Genomic DNA, 25927 nt, shown 5'->3' on the forward strand with positions numbered 1-25927 from the left:
TATATTCAAGAGGAGTTAAATATGGCCCTTACGGCTAAAGGGATCAAGTGGTATGGAGAGAAAGCAGGAAAGAGGTACTGAGGTGAAGGATCAGCCATGATCTTATTGAATGGTGGTGCAGGCTCGAAGGGCCAAATGACCTACTACTGCACCTATTTTCTATGTTTCTATGTTTTAACAAAAATGAGAGTGCATGGAATTCGATGCCTATTGACATGGGTAGGGAATTGGTTAGGAGGTTTGAATCAGAGAGTAGGGATAATGGATATGTACTCCAATTGGCAGGATGGGACAAGTGGTGTTTTCCTTGGATCTGTACTGGGGCCTTAGGTTTTCACTATATTCATGAATAACGAGCCACATATCCCAGTTTGCCGACGACACCAAGTTCGGTGGCACAGTAAATAGTGTAGATGGGAGCAGCAAGTTGCGAGCGGACGTTGACAGATTAAGTGAGTGGGCAAAACTGTGGCAGATGGAGTTCAGTGTGTGGGCAAGTGTGAGGTCATCCACTTTGGAACAAAGATCGATCAGAGTATTTATTAAATGGTGAGAAGTTGGGAATTGTGAAAGAGCAGAGAGATTTAAGGGTCCATGTAAAAATATCATAAAAAGCTTGCGGACTGGTACAAAAAAATAATTAAAAGTCCAATGGAATGTTGGCCTTAATCTCAAGGAGGTTTGAATACAAAGGGGTAGAAGTTATGTTATAGCTGTACAGAGCTCTGGTTAGACGCCATCTGGAGTAATGCATTCAGTTCTGAGCAGCGCACTTTAGGAAGGATATATTGACATTTGGAGGGGTACTGTGAAGATTCACCAGAATTATACCAGGGCTGAAAGGGTTCAATTCGGGGGAACCATAGCCTAGGCTTGTATTTCCCTGAGTATAGAAAGTTAAGGGGTGATCTAATTGAGGTGTTTAAGATGCTTACATGAGTTGATAGGGTAGATAGAGAAAAATTATTTCCTCTGGTGGGAGGAGTCCAGAACAAGAGAACATAACATTAAAATTAGAGCTAGGCCGTTCAGGGGTGAAGTCAGAAAACACTTCACAAAGGATAGTGGAAATCTCAAAATTTCTACCCCCAAAAAAGCTGTTGAGGCTGTGGGGGTGGGGGGTTCAATTGAAAATTTCAAAACTGAGATTGACCAATTTATTTTGGGTAAGGGTATTAAGGGCTAGGGAACGAAGGTGGGTAAATGGAGTTAAGGTACAGATCAGCCATGATCTAATTGAATGGCGGAACAACCCCGAGGGACTGAATGGCCTCCTCCTGTTTCTATGTTCCTAGTCCAAAGTTAAAATTACGTTCACCGTCTTCAGCAAACAAGGAAACAGGCAAGAAATATTTCAGGAAAGGGATTGCCACGTAGGGGTAATAGATGTGAACTTGTGTGAAGTACTCAGAAAGAAAGACTTGCATTTTTATTGCGCCTTTCATGACCTCAGGTGTCCCAAAGCGTTTGCAGCCAATGAAGTACTTTTAAAGTGTAGTCACTGTTGTAATGTAGGAATCGCAGCAGCCAATTTGTGCACAGTCGTCATCATCATAGGAGGTCCCTCGAAACAAGGATGACTTGCTTCCACGCCGAAAAGGGATGAGTTCACACTTGATTCAATAAAGGACCTAATATTCCAGAACCCGAACGGCACCTCCGACTGTGCAGCACTCCCTCAGCACTGCACTGGGTGTGTCAGCCTAGATTTTGTGCTCATGTCTCTGGAGTGGGACCTGAACCCTCAACCTTCTGACTACCCACTGAAACACAGCTGACACACGGCCGACCAACCTCAGTGAGTCGGTTGGCCTACACATCCTCTGCACACTTGCAAGTATAAGCAGCCTCTCAGTGCCACTACTAGCAACAGCCCAGCATTCCCATTGTGCTAGGCTGCTGCTAGTGACAGGCCACATGCTGCTCCTTTTTCGGCCCCGACCTGCTGATAGTCCTTGTGGGTCAGGGCCGCTGAGCAGGAGCGGCGAGTGATCATGGAGCGACGTGTTCAGGCCCAGGAGAGGCGTGAGTTCGGGGTCCAGGAGAGGCGTGAGTTCGGGGTCCAGGAGAGGCGTGAGTTCGGGGTCCAGAAGAGGCGTGGGCCCAGGGGTAGCACGGGCCATCCCACACTGCGATATGTGTGCGCACAAGGTCCGTGCAGCAGAGCTGGTCTCTAGTCGTCTTGGGTAATCCTTGCCATTGGACCAAGACCAAGATCTGTCAAGCCCGTGTGGTGGCTGGTGTGCAACGGCCACCCCACATTAAAAAAATCCACGCACAGGCATCTTCCACCCTTCAACATATAAATCGGGACCTGGAATATTAGGTCCTTCATTGCAACACCAGTGAACTCATCCCTTTTTGGCATGGTAGCAAGTCATCCTCGATACAAGGGACTGCCGATGATGATGAGCATTCCAATTCTGCAACCCTAGCCCAGGGGGACTCGAGTTCATCAGATGAGCCTCCTGACCAGCGCACAGGATGCCCCTGGTAGTATAGAGGGTGAATATGCAAACAATATGGTACTGATTCGTAATGGTAATGGTCAATCCTTGGTCTACAACAAGTTAGCTGATTTCACCTAGGGCATTAGTTCAATGTCCTCAATGGTTTTTTTTATTTGTTCATGGGATGTGGGCGTCTCTGGCAAGGCTGGCATTTATTGCCCATCCCTAATTGCCCTTGAGAAGGTGGTGGTGAGCCGTCTTCTTGAACCGCTGCAGTCCGTGTGGTCAAGGTGCTCCCACAGTGCTGTTAGGGAGGGAGTTCCAGGATTTTGACCCAGCGATGCTGAAGGAACGGCGATATATTTCCAAGTCAGGATGGTGGGTAACCTGGAGGGGAACTTGGAGATGATGGTGTTCCCCTGCACCTGCTGCCCTTGTCCTTCTAGTGTCTCTAGGCTCCAGTAGAGAAGTAAATAGTTAGGGGTACTGTTACCCAGTGACCCTTTATCACAGTTTGGAATTCATTGGTGGTTTTTGCACAGAATGGATGTGGAGAAAAAAAGAGTAAGGTGCTGAAATTACCCCTTTCCTTAAGGCCTGTTACCACTGTAAATGGGTGGCCATGCTGTGAAATGGAGAAGCCACCGTCCTTTGGTGGAATAGTTGTTGCTTGTCCAATTGCTCTCCCGAGTTTTCCAGGTGGTTCCCCGATCTCCCCCACCCCCCACCCCCCCCGTAGTGCTCCACTGCTGCCAATCGGTAAGCACATCATCACCGTGCGCACCGCCGATCTACCCCCCCAACGGCTATATTCCCCTCCGAAAACCTTTGGCGGTACCAAAATAACCTTTTCCCCGGTGGTCCAGTGAGGCTGTGGCCTTCTGCAGCGGCGGTGTGGCTTCCCTTAAAGGGGCAGGCCCACTCCCGCTGCCGCTATGTTTTTTTTTGTCGGCCGGCTGCCAGATTGGCCCGACAGTTATGCCCCCGGGTTCGGCCTGGCCGGCAACAGGCAGCCTGACACCCCCTCTTGGGTGCCAGGCCACTGGCCCGGCTGAAACGCTTCCCTGGTGGCCCAGTGGGCCGAAGTTTAGAAAGCACGGCGGCATCTCCCCTTGACGTCATCCCGGCAGTGACCCCACACCGCCCCCAACTTCCACCCCTCAGTTGCTGTCACCGGCGCATTTTTGCCCCTCGGGTGTTGTCACCGGCTTCATTATCACCGACTTTCGGAACAAAACAAAAAAAAACAATGAGCGCAATTTCACGGAAGAGTCGACCTGAACCACAGCTGTGGTAAAAAGCACCAAAAAATCGATGTGTGTGCCCCGTTTTGGGTAGGGGGCAATTTGTACCGCTTACTTTTAAAGTTGTGATTTTAAGTGTAATATACCCAAACAAGTTACATTACACAGGATTACACAGGATATACAGCACAGAAACAGGCCATTTGGCCCAACCAGTCCATGCCGGCATTTATGCTCCACTTGAGCCTCCTCCCGTCTTTCCACATCTAAATCTATCAGCGTAACCCTCTATTCCCTTCTCCCTCATATGCTTGTCTAGCCTCCCCTTCAAGGCATCGATACTATTCACTTCAACCACTCCCTGTGGTAGCGAGTTCCACATTCTCAGCACTCTCTGGGTAATGAAGTTTCTTCTGAATTCCCTATTGCATTTCTTGGTGACTATCTTATATTGATAGCCTCTCATTATGCTCTTCTCCACAAGTGGAAACACTCTCTCTGTATCTACTCATTCGTTGAGAACATTTAAAAAAAAAGGCTGAGTTGACAGATATTTAAGGTGCTAATGAGTAGCTGTGATGTTGTTTCCTTCTAAAATATTAATAAGAAATTTGTACGCTTGATTTGGCAATTTAAAATGATTTGTCGAGAAAGTCCTTCATTTTTTAAAATTAAACTCTGAAGAAAGAAATGTAAGCTGTAAGCTGGCAGACGGGTCTCACAGGAAATCATTTTTAAAGAGAAAATTATGAGGGCTAACTAGTTGAGACTAAGTTAGAAATACATAAGGAACATCTTTCTTAAGTGATAAGAACATAAGAACTTAAGCAAGAGGAGCAGGAGTCGGCCATTCAGCCCCTCGAGCCTGATCCGCCAATTCATAAGATCATGGCTGATATTCGACCTCAACTCCACTTTCCCGCCCGATCTCCATATCCCTAGATTCCCTTCATATTCACAAATCTTCGATCTCTGTCTTGGGCTCGAGGGCTGTGGGGGCTCAGTTATTGAGTATATTCAAGTCATGTAAGATGACCCACTGATGTCGGGAAGTGTGGTGTGTTTGTTACTTTGTGTGCAAAGATAATTTTTACTGTTCAAATGAAGTGAGTCCAATCATAATGTTTATTCTATATGTTCACCGTACTGTGGGGGGATAAAATCAGCTGATTGATTCATATACAGAAATGTATGTCTTTCTTTGTCCTGTCTGGAGTAAAAATAAAATGGGGAAGGTGGCTCAACCATGGCTAACAAGGGAAATTAAGGATAGTGTTAAAGCCAAGGAAGATGCATATAAATTGGCTAAAAAAAGCAACAAACCTGAGGACTGGGAGAAATTTAGAATTCAACAGAGGAGGATTAACGGTTTAATTAAGAGGGGGAAAATAGAGTACAAGAGGAAGCTTGCAGGGACCAAGTCAGCATGGATTTATGAAAGGGAAATCATGCTTGATGAATCTTCTGGAATTTTTTGAGGATGTAACTAGCAGAGTGGACAAGTGGATGTGATGTATTTGGACTTTCAAAAGGCTTTTGACAAGGTCCCGCACAAGAGATTGATGTGCAAAATCAAAGTGCATGGTATTGGGGGTAATGTACTGATGTGGATAGAGAACTGGTTGGCAGACAGGAAGCAGAGTGTCGGGATAAACGGGTCCTTTTCAGAATGGCAGGCAGTGACTAATGGGGTGCTGCAGGGCTCAGTGCTGGGACCCCAGCTGTTTACAATATACATTAACAATTTAGATGAAGGAATTGAGTGTAATATCTCCAAGTTTGCAGATGGCACTAAACTGGGTGGCGGTGTGAGCTGTGAGGAGGATGCTAAGAGGCTGCAGGGTGATTTGGACAGGTTGGGTGAGTGGGCAAATGCATGGCAGATGCAGTATAATGTGGATAAATGTGAGGTTATCCATTTTGGGGGCAAAAACACAAAGGCAGAATATTATCTGAATGGCGGCAGATAAAGAAAAGGGGAGGTGCAGCAAGACCTGTGTGTCATGGTTCATCAGCCACTGAAAGTGGGCATGCAGGTACAGCAGGCGGTGAAGAAGGCAAATACTATGTTGGCCTTCACAGCTAGGGGATTTGAATATTGGAGCAAGGAGGTCTTACTGCAGTTGTACACGGCCTTAGTGAGGCCTCACCTGGAATATTGTGTTCAGTTTTGGTCTCCTAATCTGAGGAAGGACGTTCTTGCTATTGAGGGAATGCAGCGAAGGTGCACCAGACTGATTCCCGGGATGGCTGGACTGGCATATGAGGAGAGACTGGATCGACTGGGCCTTTATTCAATGGAGTTTAGAAGGATGAGAGAGGATCTGATAGAAACATATAAGATTCTAACGGGACTGGACAGGTTAGATGCGGGAAGAATGTTCCCGATGTTGGGTAAGTCCAGAACCAGGGGACATAGTCTTAGGATAAGGGGTAGGCCATTTAGGACTGAGATGAGGAGAAACTTCTTCACTCAGAGAATTGTTAACCTATGGAATTCCCTGCTGCAAAGAGTTGTTGATGCCAGTTCATTGGATATATTCAAGAGGGAGTTAGATACTGCCCTTACGGCTAAGGGATCAAGGGGTATGGAGAGAAAGCAGGAAATTGGTACTGAAGGAATGATCAGCCATGATCTTAGTGAATGGAAGTGCAGGCTCGAAGGTCCGAATGGCCTACTCCTGCACCTATTTTCTATGTTTCTATGTTTCTTTCTTTATGCATTTCCCCCAACTGGCTGTGACGCACTTTGGACACCCTGAGAACACGATCAGTCATAACATAAATGCTAGTTCTCTCAATTATCTAACACCTTTCCCTGAAATTACTGTCTTCCAGTGTCAGCCATGACTCAATGGGTAGCACTCTTGTCTCTGAGTCAGAAGCTTGTGGGTTCAGGTCCCACTCCAGAGATTTGAGCACAAAAATCTCGGCTGACAATCCAGTTCAAGGAATGCTGTACTAGTACTATTTCGAAGAAGAGCGGGGGAGTTTTCCCCAGTGTCCTAGCCCATATTTATCCCTCAATCAACATCACTAAAACAGATTATCTGGTCATTATCACCTTGCTATTGTGGGAGCTTGCTTTGCGCAAGTTGGCTGTCGCGTTTCCTACATTACATAAGTGACTACACTCCAAAAGTACTTCACTGGCTGTAAAGTGCTTTGGAACATCCTGAGCGCGTGCATAAATGCAAACTTTTCTTTCTATTTTAAGGAATCGATGTAACCCGTCCTTACCAAACACAGGAGCTTCATCCAAACTGGTAACCCAATGCATTATAAATAGAGCAGAGAGTCATTTCTGTCCCTCGCAGAATCATACACATGCTTGCTAGGCAATTAGCAGGATCGCAACTCTTGCAGTGACTCATTCCGGATTCCGAAATATGGTACACTGGAGCAACACATTAATGTAGAGCAGGAATCACGTTTTGCCCGCTAGCCGTCTGAAGGTGTTATTGACAAAGTGGGAATGCTCTGCAGGTAAACGTTAATTAACATTTTGATGAATTTACAATTAAGCAGTTACACCCCATGAATAATTGGAGGCACCATTTGTCATCAGCACATACTGAAATAAATCACCAGCCACAGATGCTGCATGCAGTAAGGAGAAACGAAGGCAGTCCCAAACTCTACGTCATTCACACTTACACTAACACGCCATGGCTAGCGGTGAGTTAGAGGAGATGCTTCTTTATAAGATTGGGGGTGTTATCAACAATCAATGGGGAAACTTTCACAGGAGGTAAGTGTGCTGCTTACAGGAAGACTTTCATTACATTATAGATACATGTATGTTGCGTATAATTACTGGAATTACTAGTGGATCTCGTGTAGCATTGCTTATCCATAGCCTGGAGTCTGGCTGCCAATCTTAGTTGCTAACCTGGCATGTCCATTTAAAGCCACTGCTTCAGTACTCACTGGTTTAAATAAGCATACCCACATATCATAGCGGCATACAAACCCCAGAGGCAAGTGAGAGAATAATTATAACTGCCTGTTAAGTTTCCTCTTCAAGACGTAGGCTGATGTTAGAAAAGCTGCAGTTATTGTGCATCTCTAATTGCCATTAAATGATTGCAGGGAGAACCAAATGCCATCACCGGTACTTATAAGAACATAATAAATAGGAGCAGGAGTAGGCCATACGGCCCCTCGAGCCTGCTCCGCCATTTGCTACGAACGTGGCTGATCTGATCATGGACTCAGGTCCATTTCCCTGCCCGCTTCCCATAACCCCTTATTCCCTTATCGGTTAAGAAACTTTCTATCTCTGTCTTCAATTTATTCCATGACCCAGCTTCCACAGCTCTCTGAGGCAGCGAATTCCACAGATTTACAACCATCAGAGAGAAGAAATTCCATCTCATCTCAGTTTTAAATGGGCGGCCCCTTATTCTAAGATTATGCCCCCTAGTTCTAGTCTCCCCTATCTGTGGAAACATCCTCTCTGCATCCATCTTTTCAAGTCCCCTCATAAGCTTATACGTTTCAATAAGATTACCTCTCATTCTTCTGAATTCCAATGAGTAGAAGCTCAAACTACTCGATCTTTCCTCATACGTCAACCCCCTCATCCCCGGGATCAACCTAGTGAACCTTCTCTGAACTGCCTCCAAAGCAAGTATATCATTACTTAAACTTGCTCGAGGGCATTAAGAGTCAACTATCTCACGTGGATTAGAATCATACGGAGGCCAGACTGCGGGGTAATGGGGGTGGGGGCGAGGGGCGAAATTGCCCTGCGCCTCTATTGGGGGTGGTAACCCTCCGGGGCCGGGACTTTTAGTGCCCGGCAAGGAAGTCCCGCCCCCGACGTGGAATTGCCCTCACTGCCCCTGAAAGGAAGGGGAGCACTGTCTCTGGCACTCCGCTCCCTGGGGGAGCGGGTCCCAGGGCGCGATTGGGGCGCTGAGGGAAGCGCTATGCGGACGCTACGTGCAGTGCTAATGCGCTTCAAAGCCCCTCGCCTTCGATTAAAGAGGAGGGCACTGCGCACTCTGTACGGCCTCTAATGGCCTCCACTAGGCCACCAGGGCAACGTGGGACCAGGCCAGTAGCCCAGGACCCAGATCCAGCAATGCTTCCTTCCTCGTTGGGCCGGAAACATACTGAGCAAGAAATTTCTCCGGAGCACACTACAGAAATTTTTTCCCCCTCTCTGCCCTTTACACTATTACTATCCCAGTCTAGATTAGGACAGTTGAAGTCCAACATTATCACCACTCTATAGTTCTTGCAGACTGAATGGAGGTGTTCCGTAAAGCAGTCACCCAATCTGCATTTGCTCTCCTCAATGTAAAGGGGAACGCATTGTGAGCATTGAATGTAGAAGTAAATTGAAAGAAGTAGAAGTAAATTGCAGTTTGGCCTGGAATGAGTGTGTGTGGCCCTAGAGAGTGGGCAGGGAGGAAGTAAAAGGGCAGGTGCTGCATCTTTTGCGCTTGCATGGGAAGGTGCAGTGGGAAGGGGAGGGTGTGTTTGGGATGATTGAAGAATGGACCAGGGTATCGCAGAGGGAGCAGTCCCCTCACAATGAAGGTTCATGGCACCGTGGGTGGCTCTGCTGCACAGGCGGGCAGGAAAAAGAGTGGGAGAGCTATAGTAGTAGGTGATTCTATTGTAAGGGGAATAGATAGACGTTTCTGCAGCCGCAACCGAGACTCCAGGATGGTATGTTGCCTCCCTGGTGCAAGGGGCAAGGATGTCTCAGAGCGGGTGCAGGACATTTTGAAGGGGGAGGGTGAAACAGCCAATTGTCGTAGTACATATAGATACCAACGATATAGGTAAAAAATGGGATGAGGTCCTACAAGATGGATTTAGGGAGCTAGGAGCTAAATTAAAAAGTAGGACCTCAAAAGTAGTAATCTCAGGATTGCTACCAGTGCCATGTGCGAGTCAGAGTAGGAATCGCAGGATAGCTCAGATGAATACATGGCTTGAGGAGTGGTGCAGAAGGGAGGGATTCAAATTCCTGCGACATTGGAACCGGTTCTGGGGGAGGTGGGACCAGTACAAACCGGACGGTCTGCAACTGGGCAGGACCGGAACCAATGTCCTAGCGGGGCTGTTTGCTAGTGCTGTTGGGGAGGGGTTAAACAATATGGCAGGGGGAGGGGAACCTATGCAGGGAGACAGAGGGAAGTAGAATGGGGGCAGAAGCAAATGATAGAAAGAAGAAAAGTAAAAGTGGAGGGCAGAGAAACTCAAGACAAAAAGCAAAAAGGGCCACATTACAGCAAAATTCTAAAGGGGCAAAGAGTGTTAAAAAGACAAGCCTGAAAGCTCTGTGCCTCAATGTGAGGAGTATTCGGAATAAGATGGAAGAATTAACTGCGCAGATTGCAGTTAATGGATATGATGTAATTGGCATCACGGAGACATGGCTCCAGGGTGACCAAGGCTGGGAACTCAACATCCAGGGGTATTCAACATTTAGGAAGGATATACAGAAAGGAAAAGGAGGTGGGATGGCGTTGTTGCTTAAAGAGTAATTTAATGCAATAGTAAGGAAGGACATTAGCTTGATGTGGAATCTGTATGGGTAGAGCTGCGAAATACCAAAGGGCAGAAAACGCTAGTGGGAGTTTGTACAGACCACCAAACAGTAGTAGTGAGGCTGGGGACAGCATTAAACATGAAATTAGGAATGCGTGCAATAAAGGTGCAGCAGTTATCATGGGTGACTTTAATCTACATATTGATTGGGCTAACCAAACTGGTAGCAATGCAGTGGAGGAGGATTTCCTGGAGTGTATTAGGGATGGTTTTCTAGACCAATATGTCAAGGAGCCAACTAAAGGGCTGGCCATCCTAGATTGGGTAATGTGTCATGAGAAAGGACTAATTAGCAATCTTGTTGTGCAATGCCCCTTTGGGAAGATTGACCATAATATGGTAAAATTCTTTATTAAGATGGAGAGTGACACAGTTAATTCAGAGACTGGGGTCCTGAACTTAAGGAAAGTTAGCTTTGATGGTATGAGACGTGAATTGGCTAGAATAGACTGGCGAGTGATACTTAAAGTGTTGACAGTGTATGGGCAATGGCAAACATTTAAAGATCACATGGATGAACTTCAACAATTGTACATCCCTGTCTGGAGTAAAATTAAAACGGAGAAGATGGCTCAACCGTGGCTAACAAGGGAAATTAAGGATAGTGTTAAATCCAAGGAAGAGGCATATAAATTGGCCAGAAAAAGCAGCAAACCTGAGGACTGGGAGAATTTTATAATACAGCAGAGGAGGACAAAGGGTTTAATTAGGAGGGGGAAAATAGAATATGAGAGGAAGCTTGCTGGGAACATAAAAACTGACTGCAAAAGCTTCTATAGATATGTGAAGAGAACAAGATTAGTGAAAAGAAACAAAGGTCCCATGCAGTCAGATTCAGGTGAATTTATAATGAGGAACAAAGAAATGGCAGACCAGTTAAACAAATACTTTGGTTCTGTCTTCACGAAGGAAGATACAAATAACCTTCCGGAAATACTAAGGGACTGAGGGTCTAATGAGAAGGAGGAACTGAAGGAAATTCTTATTAGGCGGGAAATTGTGTTAGGGAAATTGATGGGATTGAAGGCCGATAAATCCCCAGGGCCTGATAGTCTGCATCCCACGGTACTTAAGGAAGTAGCCCTAGAAATAGTGGATGCAATGGTGATCATTTTCCAACAGTCTGTCGATTCTGGATCAGTTCCTATGAACTGGAGGGTAGCTAATGTAAAATTTTAAGAAAGGAGGGGAGAGATAGCAGTACATTTGGAAAGCAGTGACGGGATCGGTCCAAGTCAGCATGGAATTATGAAAGGGAAATCATGCTTGACAAATATTCTAGAATTTTTTGAGGATGTAACTGGTAGAGTGGACAAGGGAGAACCAGTGGATGTGGTGTATTTGGACTTTCAAAAGGCTTTTGACAAGATCCCATACAAGAGATTCGTGTGCAAAATTAAAACACATGGTATTGGGGATAATGTACTGACGTGGATAGAGAACTGGTTGGCAGACAGGAAGCAGAGAGTCAGGATAAACGGGTCCTTTTCAGAATGGCAGGCAGTGACTAGTGGGGTGCTGCAGGACTCAGTTCTAGGACCCCAGCTATTTACAATATACACTAATGATTTGGATGAGAGAATTGAGTGTAATATCTCTTAAGTTTGCAGATGACACTAGGCTGGGTGGCGGTGTGAGCTGTGAGGAAGACGCTAAAAGGCTGTAGATTGACTTGGACAGGTTAGGTGAGTGGGAGATGCAGTATAATGTGGATAAATGTGAGGTTATCCACTTTGGTGGCGAAAACACGAAGGCAGAATATTATCTGAATGGTGGCAGATTAGGAAAAGGGGAGGTGCAACGAGACTTGGGTGTCATAGTACATCAGTCATTGAAAGTTGGCATGCAGGTACAGCAGGCGGTGAAGAAGGCAAATGGTATGTTGGCCTTCACAGCTAGGGGATTTGAGTACAGGAGCAGGGAGGTCTTACTGCAATTGTACAGGGCCTTAGTGAGGCCTCACCTGGAATATTGTGTCAGTTTTGGTCTCCTAATCTGAGGAAGGACATTCTTGTTATTGAGGGAGTGCAGCGAAGGTTCACCAGATTGATTCCCGGGATGGCAGAACTGATATATGAGGAGAGACTGGATCGACTGGGCATGTATTCACTGGAGTTTAGAAGGATGAGAGGGGATCTCATGGAAATATATAAAATTCTGACGGGACTGGACAGGTTAGATGCAGGAAGAATGTTCCCGATGTTTGGGAAGTCCAGAACCAGGGGATATAGTCTAAGGATAAGGGGTAAGCCATTTAGGACTGAGATGAGAAGAAACTTCTTCACTCAGAGAGTTGTTAACCTGCGGAATTCCCTACCGCAGAGAGTTGTTGATGGCTTTTCTTTGGATATATTCAAGAGGGAGTTAGATATGGCTCTTATGGCTAAAGGGATCAAGGGGTATGGAGAGAAAGCAGGAAAGGGGTACTGAGGTGAATGATCAGCCATGATCTTATTGAATGGTGGTGCAGGCTTGAAGGGCCGAATGGCCTACTCCTGCACCTATTTTCTATGTTCTATGTTTCTAAAGGGGTGGGCAAGATGCGTTTGGTGGTTGGATCACGCTGGAGGTGATGGAAATGGCGGAGGATGGTCCCTTGAACGTGGAGGCCGGTGGGGTGAAAAGTGAGGACAAGGGGAGCCCTATCGTGTTCTGGAAGGGAGGGGAAGGGGTGAGAGCAGAATTACGATAAATGGAACGGACACGGTTGAGGCCATGTCAACCATAGAGGGAAATCCTTGGTTGAGGAAAAAGGAAGACATATCTGAAGCATTATTATGGAAGGTGGCATTGTCAGAGTAGATGCGACAGAGACGGAGAAACTATGAGAATAGAATTGTTGAGGCAATTAGCACAGATGCATTTAAAGGGAGGCTAGATAAGCACATGAGGCAGAAAGGAATAGAAGGGTATGTTGATGGGGTTAGATGAAGAAGGGCGGGGGGAGGCTCGTGTGGAGCATAAACACCGGCATGGACCTGTTGGGCTGAATGGCCCGTTTCTGTGCTGGAATTCGCAGCCCGCCAGGTGCTCTCCCACCGTAACTCCAGTAGAGTTGCGCTCACTGGCGTAGAAATTTAGCCAGGACCCAGATACGCGATGTTCCAGTCTTGCACAGGAATTCCTGCTCAGCCTTATTGTAGCTTGGCCAGAGCCAGGACAATCAAACCGTGAAGTTTCCATGTCCCTGGCTTCCCAATGTCATCATCATCATCATCGGCAGTCCCTCAGAAGCGAGGAAGACTTGCTTCCACTCCTGAAGTGAGTTCTTTGGTGGCTGAACAGTCCAATACGAGAACCACAGACTCTGTCACAGGTGGGACAGATAGTCGTTGAGGGAAGGGGTGGGTGGGACTGGTTTGCCGCTCGCTCTTTCCGCTGTTTGCGCTTGATTTCTGCATGCTCTCGGCGTTGAGACTCGAGGTGCTCAGCGCCCACTCGGATGCACTTCCTCCACTTGGGCCAATGAATCTCAGGTGTCAGTGGGGATGTTGCACTTTATCAGGGAGGCTTTGAGGGTGTCCTTGTAGCGTTTCCGCTTTGGCTCGTTTGCCATGAAGGAGCTCCGGGTAGAGCACTTGCTTTGGGAGTCTCGTGTCTGGCATGCGGACTAATTGGCCTGCCCAGCAGAGCTGATTGAGTGTGGTCAGTGCTTCAATGCTGGGGATGTTGGCCTGAATGAGGACACTGATATTGGTGCTCCTGTCCTCCCAGGGGATTTGTCGGATTTTGCGGAGACATCATTATTGATATTTCTCCAGCAACTTGAGATGTCTACTGTACATGGTCCATGTCTCTGCGCCATACAAGAGGGCAGGTATTACTACAGCCCTGAAGACCATGAGCTTGGTGGCAGTTTTGAGGGCCTGGTCTTCAAACTCTCTTTTCCTCAGGCGACCGAAGGCTGCATTGGCACACTGGAGGCGGTGTTGGACCTCGTCGTCGATGCCTGCTCTTGTTGCTAGGAGGCTCCCGAGATATGGGAAGTGGTCCACAGTGTCCAGGGCCGCGCCGTGTTTCTTGATGACTGGGGGGCAGTGCTGTGCGGTGAGGACAGGCTCGTGGAGCACCTTTGTCTTACGGATGTTTAGCGTAAGGCCCATGCTTTCGTACGCCTCAGTAAATACATCGACTATGTCCTGTAGTGCAGCCTCTGTATGTGCGCAGACGCATTAGTCGTCCGTGTACTGTAACTCGACGACAGAGGTTGGGGTGGTCTTGGATCTGGCCTGGAGATGGCGCAGGTTGAACAGGTTCCCACTGGTTCTGTAGTTTAGTTCCACTCCAGCGGGGAGCTTGTTGACTGTGAGGTGGAGCATGGCGGCGAGAAAGATTGAGAAGAGGTTTGGGGCGATGACGCATCTCTGTTTGACCCCGGTCCGGACATGGATTGGGTCTTTGATGGATCCGTTGGTAAGGATCACGGCCTGCATGTCATCGTGGAGCAGACAGAGGATGGTGACGAACTTTTGGAGGTATCCGAAACAAAGGAGGACACTCCGTTTTCTTCCTATGGCCGAGGAGCTCCTCTCAGTGTGGATTTCGTCCCCTACAGGGCACAACGGACATGATCTTTGCAGCGCGACAGCTACAGGAAAAATGCAGGGAACAGCTCCAGCCCTTATACATGACCTTCTTCGACCTTACAATGGCCTTTGACACTGTCTTCCCAATGTGGATCACCAATGGCAGTATGCAATTGTTTATCAAGCCATCGGAAGGCAATTATAGGCCCCAACCGGGGCTCCATGCCGGGATTGTTGTGTAAGCATAAATAACTGACAAACTGAGCCAGGAGAAACGTAACTTAACTGCTTTTATACAACCCAAGATGGTGTCTCAAAACCGGCATGAACCAGCATGAGTACAGCAACTGTGAATGAATAGCTCCCGCAGGGTCCTAAAGCCTTTCAAAATAAATCGAGTATCAACACAACAGGGATGATGGCCTTAACACTGAAGGTTTAAGGGATCTAATTTTATTTTTACTTTTAATGCAGCCCCCTTACAAAGGGGGCCAAGAGAACAAGAGATTCGTAATTCTGGAAGAATGCGCACCGTCGAACCTGACAACCAATACCGCAGTAGTCTCCCTTTCGTGCTGCACCCAATAGTGGCGCAGGTGCTCACCACTGAAATGCAAAGTAGGAAATCTCCCCTGACCCCACCGGGTTCGGCAGTGGAGGTTCCCGGCAAGGATACCCTGGTATTTACAGCAAGGTGCATTTGCCCACTCCGCTCCACAGACTTTCAGCTCTAATGTCTCTCTCGTTGATTGAACATTGTTTTGCATCTGTAACAAAATGTGACGTCTGGAGTGTGACGTCTGGAGTGTGACGTCTGGAATGTGACATCTGGAATGTGACGTATCGATTGTGATGTCTGGCGTGCGACATCTCTAGTGTGACATCTGGAGTGTGACGTTTCTAGTGTGACGTTTGGAAGTGTGACGTTTCAATTGGGAGTGGGACTTCTGGGAGAGTGGCGTTTCTAGTGTGGAGTGTAACATCCTCAAGTGTGACGTCTGGAGTGTGACATCTGGGAGTGTGACGTCTGGGAGTGTGACGTCTGGGAGTGTGAAGTCTGGGAGTGTGACGTCTGGAGAGTAACGTATGAGAGTATGAGATCTGGAGTGTGATGTTTGGGAGTGTGACATCTGAAGTGTGATGTCTGGCATGAGACTTCTGGAGTGTGACGTTTGGGAATGTGACGTTTGGGAGTGTGATGTCTGAAGTGTGACGTTTGGGAGTGTGACATCTGGAGTGTTATGTTTGGGAGTGTAACTTCTGGAGTGTGACGTCTGGATTGTGACATCTGGAGTGTAATGTTTGGGAGTGTGTCATCTGGAGTGTGACGTCTGGAGTGTGACGTTTGGGAGTGTGAAATCTGGCATGTGACATCTGGGAGTGTGACATCTGAAGTGTGACGTCTGGGAATGTGAAGTCTGGATGTGATGTCTCTAGTGTTATGCATACACATTAGAAGCAAGACTTTGATACATAAATATAAGATATTCAGCTGCTTATAATACTGTTTGCAGCAATGTGATGCAGCATGATATAATATCTGTTTATGTAAAATGTAATGTCACTTTTTGAAGATTAATTACCGCAAGCAGTGTTGATATTATAAAAGTTAATTAGGTTGAATTATTTTGTCAGGGTAGGTACTGTAACTGGTCCAGAATTAATCCTTGTGCTGCTTTGTTTGAACTGCAGACAGTAGTGGGCTGGACAAGGAGCTTCTGAAGGCGAACACGTGGGGATTTATTGGCTGTCTTTCTACCGTCCAGTTTAATGGAATCGCCCCACTGAAGGCCGCCTTACGTCATTCCAGCACGGCACCAGTCACAGTCAAGGGGCATTTGGCTGAAGCAAAGTGCGGCATTTCCGGATCGACTGGCTCAAGGGCAATTACGACAGCGCATCCACTGGCTGGTAATTTCCTGTCTTTCACACCGCCATTTTGTTTTAAATGCTTTTACTTAGAATTACAGAGAATGTACAGCACAGAAACAGATCATTCTGCCCAGCTGGTCCATGCCTTATGCTCCACAGGAACCTCCTCCCACTTCTCTTCAACTCATCCTGTCAACCTCAACCCTTTATTTTGTTCTCTCTCATGTACTTATCCTGCTCCCCTTCAATGCACAGAATTTCATAGAATTAGACAGAATTAGATAGAATATATGGCACAGAAACAGGTCATTCGGCCCAACCAGTCCATGCCGGTGTTTAAACTCGAGCCACCTCCCATCCTTTCTCATCTAACTCTATCAGCATAACCCTCTATTCCCTTCTCCCTCATATACTTATCTCATCACCGTCATAGGCAGTGCCTCGAAATCGAGGAAGACTTGCTTCCACTCTAAAAGTGAGTTCTCAGGTGGCTGTACCGTCCAATACGGGAATTACAGTCTCTGCCACAGGTGGGACAGACAGTGTTGGAGGAAAGGGTGGGTGGGAGTCTGGTTTGCTGCATGCTCCTTCCGCTGCCTGCGCTTGCTTTCTGCGTGCTCTCGACAACGAGGCTCGAGGTGCTCAGCGCCCTCCCGGATGCTCTTCCTCCACTTAGGGCGGTCATGGGTCAGGGATTCCCAGGTGTCGGGGGGATGTTGCACTTTATCAAGGAGGCTTTGAGCGTGTCCTTGAAACATTTCCTCTGCCCACCTGGGGCTCGCTTGCCGTGTAGGGGTTCCGAGTATTGAGCGCTTGCTTTGGGAGTCTCGTGTCGGGCATGCGGGCGATGTGGCTCGCCCAACGGAGCTGGTTGAGTGTGGTCCTTGCTTCGATGCTGGGGATGTTGGCCTGATCGAGAACACTGACGTTGGTGAATCTATCCTCCCAGGGAATTTGCAGGATTTTGCAGAGGCAGTGTTGGTGGTATTTCTACAACGATTTGAGGTGTCTACTGTAGCTTCCCCTTAAATGCATCTATACTATTCGCCTCAACCACTCTCTGTGGTAGCGAGTTCCACATTCTCACCACAGTCTGGGTAAAGACATTTCTTCCGAATTCCTTATTTGATTTTAATGGTGACTATCTTATATTGATGGCCTCTAGCTTTGCTCTTCCCCCAAGTGGAAACATTCTCTCTGTGTCTACTCTATCAAAACCTTTCATCATTTTAAAGACCTCTATTTGGTCACCCTTCAGCCTTCTCTTTTCAAGAGAAAAGAGACCTATCCTGTTTATCCTTTCCTGATAGCTATAATCTTTTTCACACCCACTCTAGTGCCTCTATATCATTTTTATAATATGGCAATAAGAATTGTACTCAGCACTCCAAGTGTGGTCCAACCAAGGTTTGATACAAGTTTAGCATAAGTTCTCTATTTTTCAATTCTATCCCTCTAGAAATAAATCCTAGTGCTTGGTTTGCTTTTTGTATGGCCTTATTAACCTGTGTCGCTACATTTAGTGATTTGTGTATTTGTAGTCCGAGATCTCTTTGCTCCTCTACCTCATTTAGATTCTTATTTTCCAAGTATATGCCCAATTATACAAGTTTATCTTCTTGTAATTTGTTGCAGACTTCCTCAGTATTTTTTTAATTCATTCATGGATGTGGGAGTTGCTGGCAAGGCCAGCATTTATTGCCCATCCCTAACTGCCTTTGAGAACGTAATGGTAAGCTGCCTTCTTGAACCGCTGCAGTCCGTGTGGTGAAGGTGCTCCTACAGCGACTTTTGTTGTCGTGGTTTGGTACAACTGAATGGCTCGCTAGGCCATTTTAGAGGGCAGTTAAGAGTCAACCACAATTGCTGTGGGTCTGGAGTCCCATTTAGGCCAAACTGGGTGAAGACCGCAGATTTCCTTCCCTAAAGGACATGAGTGAACCAGACGTGTTTCACGACAATCCGGTAGTTTCATGGTCACCGTTACCGTTAATTCCAGATTTATTTAATTAACTGAAATTTAAATTCCCCCAGCTGCCGTGGTGGGATTTGAACTCACGTCTCTGGATTATTAGTCTAGGCCTCTGGTTTACTAGTCCAGTAACATAATTACTATGTTACCATTCCCTAGTTTTGACTCTTCCACCTTCCCACCCCCCCAACCCCCGCCCCCTCGGATTTGGTGTCATCCGCAAATTTAGAAATTGTGTTTTAGATTCCAAAGTCTGAATCGTTATTATAAATTGTGAACAACATTGGTCCCAGCACTGATTCTTGTGGGACCCCACTTTTCACCATTTGCCACTCTGAATAGCTATCCTTTACCTCCATAGTCTGCTTTCTGTCTTGTAGCCAGCTAGCTACCCATCTATGCTATTCACCTCAACTACTCCCTGTGGTAGTGAGTTCCACATCCGAAACACTCTCTTGAATTTCCTACTGGATTTATTAGTGACTATCTTATATTTACGACCCCTAGTTTTGGTCTCCCCCACAAATTCTTCTCTATGTCTACTCTATCGAATCCTTTCATAATCTTAAAGCTCATAAAGACCCTCTATCATAGAAACATAGAAACATAGAAAATAGGTGCAGGAGTAGGCCATTCGGCCCTTCTAGCCTGCATCGCCATTCAATGAGTTCATGGCTGAACATGCAACTTCAGTACCCCCTTCCTGCTTTCTCACCATACCACTTGATCCCCCTAGTAGTAAGGACTACATCTAACTCCCTTTTGAATATATTTAGTGAATTGGCCTCAACTACTTTCTGTGGTATCAGGTCACCCCCTCAGCATTCTCTTTCCTAGAGTAAAGAGCCCCAACCTGTTCAATCTTTCCGGATAGGTTATAACCTCTCAGTCCTGGGATAATTCTCATAAATCTTTTTTTGCGCCTTCTCCAGTGTCTCTATATCCTTTTTATAATATGGAGACTAGAACAAGTCCTCTAAGTTTACACAGAAGTAAAAGGTTTCCTTAAATTAGGAGGAAAGTTTCAAACTAATAACGTTCAGGTTAGCAACGTAAGGTAAGAACATAACAATTAGAAGCAGGAGCTGGCCTTACTCCTGCCTGCTCAAGCCTGCTCCACCATTCAATAAGATCATGGCTGATCTTCGACCTCAACTCCACTTTCCCGCCTTATTTCCCGCCTTAAATCCTTTGATTTCCCGAGAGTCCAAAAATCTATCGATCTCAGCCTTGAATATACTCAACGACACAGCATCCACAGCACTCTGAGGTAATCTTATCTAAAAACATTGAAAGCACTATGGGGAAAGAGCAGGGCAGCAAGACTAATCAGATAGCTCTTTCAAAGAGCCTGCATAGGCACGATGGGCTGAATGGCCTCCTTCCTAGTTGTATGATTCTATGACTACAAATTTTCAGAAATGGAAGAATAGACAGGATTTTCTCCACAATCTTGATCATGAGCTTTCCTGTAACTTGATGTGTGTACCAGAGAAATCTCCAAAGGTGCCACAAGCCATGTTCTGTCATTATCTAATGGGATGCCTGTTCCTGTAGAGTTTATCTGTGCCTTGACATGATGCGTCCATCCACTACATTGTGTCCGTTCCAAATGCCAATTGATGGAGAGTTAGCATTCTTCCAATTAGAAAACTCTCCAATGAAATCCAAACTTGACACATTTTTCTCAGGGACGTTAACAGTGCTTGAAATACTATACTCCCTAGATGCTAATTATAGAAAAAAAGGTCTTGCGATAGCTTAGAGCACTCGCCTCTCACCTCTGAGATCTTGCTCCAAATCCTGTTCAGACTGATGAGGTGGAAGACTTTGCTCTCCGTGGGTTGCAAGGGCTCCAATAGGAAATATAATATTGTTTAAGCCCAGTTTCAAGTGCACAAAGCAGATGCATTCGTTATAATCTACCAAAAGTCTCTGAACTCTGGGGAGGTACCAGTGGATTGGTAAACAGCTAATGCAACGCCTCTGTTTAAAAAAGGGGCAGACAAAAGGCAAGTAACTATAGGCCAGTTAGATTAACATCTGTAGTGGGGAAAATGCTTGAAACTATCATTAAGGAAGAAATAGCGGGACATCTAGATAGGAATAGTGCAATCAAGCAGACGCAGCATGGATTCATGAAGGGGAAATCATGTTTAACTAATTTACTGGAATTCTTTGAGGATATAACGAGCATGGTGGATAGAGGTGTACCGATGGATGTGGTGTATTTAGATTTCCAAAAGGCATTCGATAAGGTGCCACACAAAAGGTTACTGCAGAAGATAAGGGTACGCGGAGTCAGAGGAAATGTATTAGCATGGATAGAGAATTGGCTGGCGAACAGAAAGCAGAGAGTCGGGATAAATGGGTCCTTGTCGGGTTGGAAATCGGTGGTTAGTGGTGTGCCACAGGGATCGGTGCTGGGACCACAACTGTTTACAATATACATAGATGACCTGGAAGAGGGGGCTGAGTGTAGTGTAACAAAATTTGCAGATGACACAAAGATTAGTGGGAAAGCGGGTTGTGTAGAGGACACAGAAAGGCTGCAAAGAGATTTAGATAGGTTAAGCGAATGGGCTAAGGTTTGGCAGATGGAATACAATGTCGGAAAGTGTGAGGTCATCCACCTTGGGAAAAAAAACAGTAAAAGGAAATATTATTTGAATGGGGAGAAATTACAACATGCTGCAGTGCAGAGGGACCTGGGGGTCCTTGTGCATGAATCCCAAAAAGTTAGTTTGCAGGTGCAGCAGGTAATCAGGAAGGCGAATGGAATGTTGGCCTTCATTGCGAGAGGGATGGAGTATAAAAGCAGGGAGGTCCTGCTGTAACTGTATAGGGTATTGGTGAGGCCGCACCTGGAGTACTGCGTGCAGTTTTGGTCACCTTACTTAAGGAAGGATATACTAGCTTTGGAGGGGGTACAGAGACGATTCACGAGGCTGATTCCGTAGATGAGGGGGTTACCTTATGATGATAGATTGAGTAGACTGGGTCTTTACTCGTTGGAGTTCAGAAGGATGAGGGGGGACCTTATAGAAACATTTAAAATAATGTAAGGGATAGACAAGATAGAGGCAGAGAGGTTGTTTCCACTGGTCGGGGAGACTAGAACTAGGGGGCACAACCTCAAAATGCGGGGGAGCCAATTTAAAACCGAGTTGAGAAGGAATTTCTTCTCCCAGAGGGTTGTGAATCTGTGGAATTCTCTGCCCAAGGAAGCAGTTGAGGCTAGCTCATTGAATGTATTCAAGTCACAGATAGATAGATTTTTAACCAATAAGGGAATTAAGGGTTACGGGGAGCGGGCGGGTAAGTGGAGCTGAGTCCACGGCCAGATCAGCCATGATCTTGTTGAATGGCGGAGCAGGCTCGAGGGGCTAGATGGCCTACCCCTGTTCCTAATTCTTATGTTCTTATGTTATGTTCAGTTTCAAGTGCACTTTCATAAACCAAAACTGTCAATAGCAGCACTACACTAATGTTGCAGACTCGCAGACATATCACAGGGTTGGCATATGTGGGAGTTGATATTTTACACAGGTTTAAAGAGTCTGTTTTTAAAGCTGGGCTTAAGGAAGCATCAGGTGAGAGTAAAACCTTAATATGGAATCAGTTCCTTCCTTGACACCTGCTCTATATTTCTACCAACAGACACTACTCTTTGTCCTGCTCTTTCCTATGTGAGCGCTAGAGACATGAAACCTGCCCTTTCACCTCTCCTGACCTGCTGAGCGTCTCCAGCTAGTGACTCAGTGGGTAGCACTCTCTCGCCTCTGAGTCAAATGGTTGTGGGTTCAAGTCCCGCTCCAGAGTCATGAACACACAAACTAGGCTGACACTCCAGACACTCAGCTCCGTTGGGCAGGCCACATTGTTCGCATGCCAGACACGAGACTCCCAAAGCAAGCTCTCTACTCGGAACTCCTTCACGGCAAACAAACCGAAGGTGGGCAACGGAAACGTTACAAGGACACCCTCAAAGCCTCCCTGATAAAGTGCAGCACCCCTACTGACACCTGGGAGTCCCTGGCCAAAGACCGCCCTAAGTCGAGAAAGTGCACCCGGGAGTCTCGTCGCCGAGAGCATGCAGAAATCAAGCGCAGCAGCGGAAAGAGCGTGCGGGCAAACCAGTTCCACCCACCCTTTCCCTCAACGACTATCTGTCCCACCTGTGACAGACTGTGGTTCTCATATTGGACTGTTCAGCCACCTAAGAACTCATTTTAAGAGTGGAAGCAAGTCTTCCTCGATTCCGAGGGACTGCCTATGATGATGATGTACTGTCGGAAGTACCGTCTTTTGGATGAGAAGTTAAACCAAGGCCCCATCTGCTCTCGCAAGTGGACGTAAAAAATCTCACAGCACTATTTCGAAGAAGAGCAGGGGAGTTGTCCCCAATGTCATGGCCAAATTTATCCCTCAATCAACATAACAAAAAAACTAATTATCTGGTCATTATCACGTTGCTGTTTGTGGGAGCTTGCTGTGCACAAATTGGCTGCCGCGTTTTCTGCATTGCAACAGTGACTTCACTTCAAAAAGTATTTCATTGGCTGTAAAGCGCTTTGAGATGTCCGGTGGTCGTGAAAGGCGCTATATAAATCCAAGACTTTCTTTTCTTTTCAATAACACATTAAATGTATTGTTATGCTTCGCCATCCACTCTGAGGAATATTGCCTTGGGTTATAGTCGGGTAAAAGTTCCAGCCTTTCCTCCAGCGTTTCCGTCGCTCTTCTGCCACGGGCATGGCGGGAGAACGCGGAGAGCTCCACAGAAAATTTTGCCCCAATATGTTTTTGACATGGTCAGTTTCAGATCACAAAGGGTTAATTCCCAGAGTTCCAGCATTCTTTACTGGCTGGGCAGCCTGGTGCTGGACAAGGGCGTTGGGGAAGGAGGGGGAGGGGCTTGGACTTTTGTGAAAATAGGTTACGCATTAGCACTATTAACCGAAGCAATGCTAAATTCGTGCCGCCTCTTTTTTTAGGCATCGCCCTTTGAATATGTAAATGTGGGGCCTAACGCCTGTTAGAAATTTGTCTCTGGCTTTTCTGTCCCTATATCAGGACTAGGTAGGGGGTCCAGAGGGAGATTTGGATTGATGGGCAAGGTTGAAGTGAGGGGAGCAGCAGAGGCAGTTGATTGGATGGTCTTTGAACCCTTTTCACTTGTAGTTAGAGGTGAGGGCGGAGGAGCAGGAGAGAAGTGTTTAGGAGATGGGAAGCTGTGGGTTATCTTTGCAGCTTGGATGATCTTGGAGTAGTGGATGGCTCTGGCAAAGGAGACTGAGGCCCGATAGAGCTTGATGCAGTCCAGCCAGATCTAGCGTTGGTTGGTTGGTCGAGCTGAGGGAGTGCTGCGTTGTTGAAGACGCTGTCTTTCGGACGGGACATTAAACCGAGGTTAAGTCTACGTTCAGCTGGACATCAAAGATCCCGTGGCGCTACAGGAATTCTCCTGGTACCAACATTTACCCCTCAATCAACACCAACAAAAACAGATTAACTGAACATTTAGCTCTATTTTTTGAGGGTCCTTGTTGTGCGCAATTGACTGCCTAAGTTGCTTCCAAATCAACACTTCAAGGCGAAGCACTTCAGGGCATTCTGAGGAAATGAAATCATCATCATAGGCAGTCCCTTGAAATTGAGGAAGACTTGCTTCCACTCTAAAAGTGAGTTCTCAAGTGACTGAACAGTCTAATATGGGAATTAGTCTCTGTCACAAGTGGGACAGACAGTGGTTGAAGGAAAGGGTGGGTGGGGAGTCTGGTTTGCCGCACGCTCCTTCCGGTACCTGCGCTTGTTTTCTGCATGCTCTCGGCGACGAGACTCAAGGTGATCAACGCCCTCCCGGATATTCTTCCTCCACTTCGGGCGGTCTTTGGCCAGGGATTCCCAGGTGCCGGTGGGGATGTTGCACTTTATCAAGGAGGCTTTGAGCATGTCCTTGAAATGTTTCCTCTGCCCACCTGGGGCTTGCTTGCCGTGTAGGAGTTCCGAAGTGAGCACTTGCTTCGGGAGTCTTGAGTCGAGCATGCGGACGATGTGGCCCGCCCAAAGGAGCTAGGTCGAGTGTGGTCAGTGCTTCGATGCTGGGGATGTTGGACTGGTCAAGAACGTCCAACATCGCCTCCAGTGTGCCAGCGCAGCCTTTGGTCGCCTGAGGAAGAGAGTGTTCGAAGACTAGGCCCTCAAATCCGGCATCAAGCTTATGGTCTACAGGGCTGTAGTGATACCCACCCTCCTGTATGGCTCGGAGATGTGGAGCATATAGAGTAGACGCCTCAAATCGCTGGAGAACTATCACCAACAATATCTCTGCAAGATCCTGCAAATCCCTTGGGAGGATATGAAAGGTGCTATATGAAAGCAAATTCTTTCTTTATATCTCTGTCACTGCCACTCCGATGCTTGCTGCAAGCAGGTGCTCGAGGACAGCCTTGAACCCACTCACCTTTCTTCACCTTTAAAGGAGATGATTTGGTGTCACTTGGTCCTGGCCCACACACAGCAGCTCAACTGAGACCAGCTTCCTGTTGACCCCATTCTGAATGCTGCTTTCTGCTTCCTGTTGTGTTACTTCAAGGACAATACAAGCAAGAAAATTATGATGAACCCTGTTTAAAAAACTGGTTCAGCCTCAACTGGAATATTGTTTCCGATTCTGAACCCCACACTTTAGGAAGGATGTGAAGGCCTTAGAGAAGGTGCAGAAAAGATTTACAAAAATGATTCCAGGGATGAGGGACTTCAGTTATGTGGATAGACCGGAGAAGCTGGAGTTGTTCTCCTTGAAGCAGAGAAGGTTGAGAGATTTGTTAGCGATGTTCAATATCATGAGCAATCTAGACAGAGTGGATAGAGAGAACCAGAAGACACAGATATACAGTGATTGACAGAAGAACCAGGGGCGATATGAACAAAAACTTTTTTATGCAGCAAGTGGTTAAGATTTGGAATGCACTGCCTGAAAAAGTGGTGCAGGCAGTTTCAATCGTGACTTTTAAAAGGAAATTGGATAAGTACTTGAAGGAAAATGTTTTGCAGGGCTACGGGGAAAAGGCGAGGTAAGTGGGACTAGCTGAAGTGCTCTTGCAGAGAGCCAGCACGGGCTCGACAGGCTGACTAGCCTCTTTCTGTACTGTAACCATTCTCTGATGTGTCTGTCCAGATTGTTGGTGTCCATTTTCTGCCTCGTTGGTTGCTGCCTTTTGCCTTGTCTGCTCACAGCCGACCAGCCCTGTGAAATTATAATGCGAGCGTTACGGTTCTCACTGCGTT

General features: G+C 46.7%; 1 protein-coding gene across 1 annotated transcript in view; it reads left to right on the forward strand.

The window, feature by feature from the left end:
• Window positions 1-25927, forward strand: part of LOC139253699 (contactin-associated protein-like 5) — a 1150822-nt gene that overhangs the window by 1076626 nt on the left and 48269 nt on the right. Inside the window, exon 22 of the mRNA XM_070873518.1 lies at window positions 16483-16701. Coding sequence (XP_070729619.1) covers window positions 16483-16701 — 219 coding nt within the window. The remainder of the gene's footprint in view (window positions 1-16482; window positions 16702-25927) is intronic.

The sequence above is a fragment of the Pristiophorus japonicus genome, chromosome 3 (genome assembly GCF_044704955.1).
Source record: "Pristiophorus japonicus isolate sPriJap1 chromosome 3, sPriJap1.hap1, whole genome shotgun sequence".
In the NCBI taxonomy this organism is placed as follows: Eukaryota; Metazoa; Chordata; class Chondrichthyes; family Pristiophoridae; genus Pristiophorus; species Pristiophorus japonicus.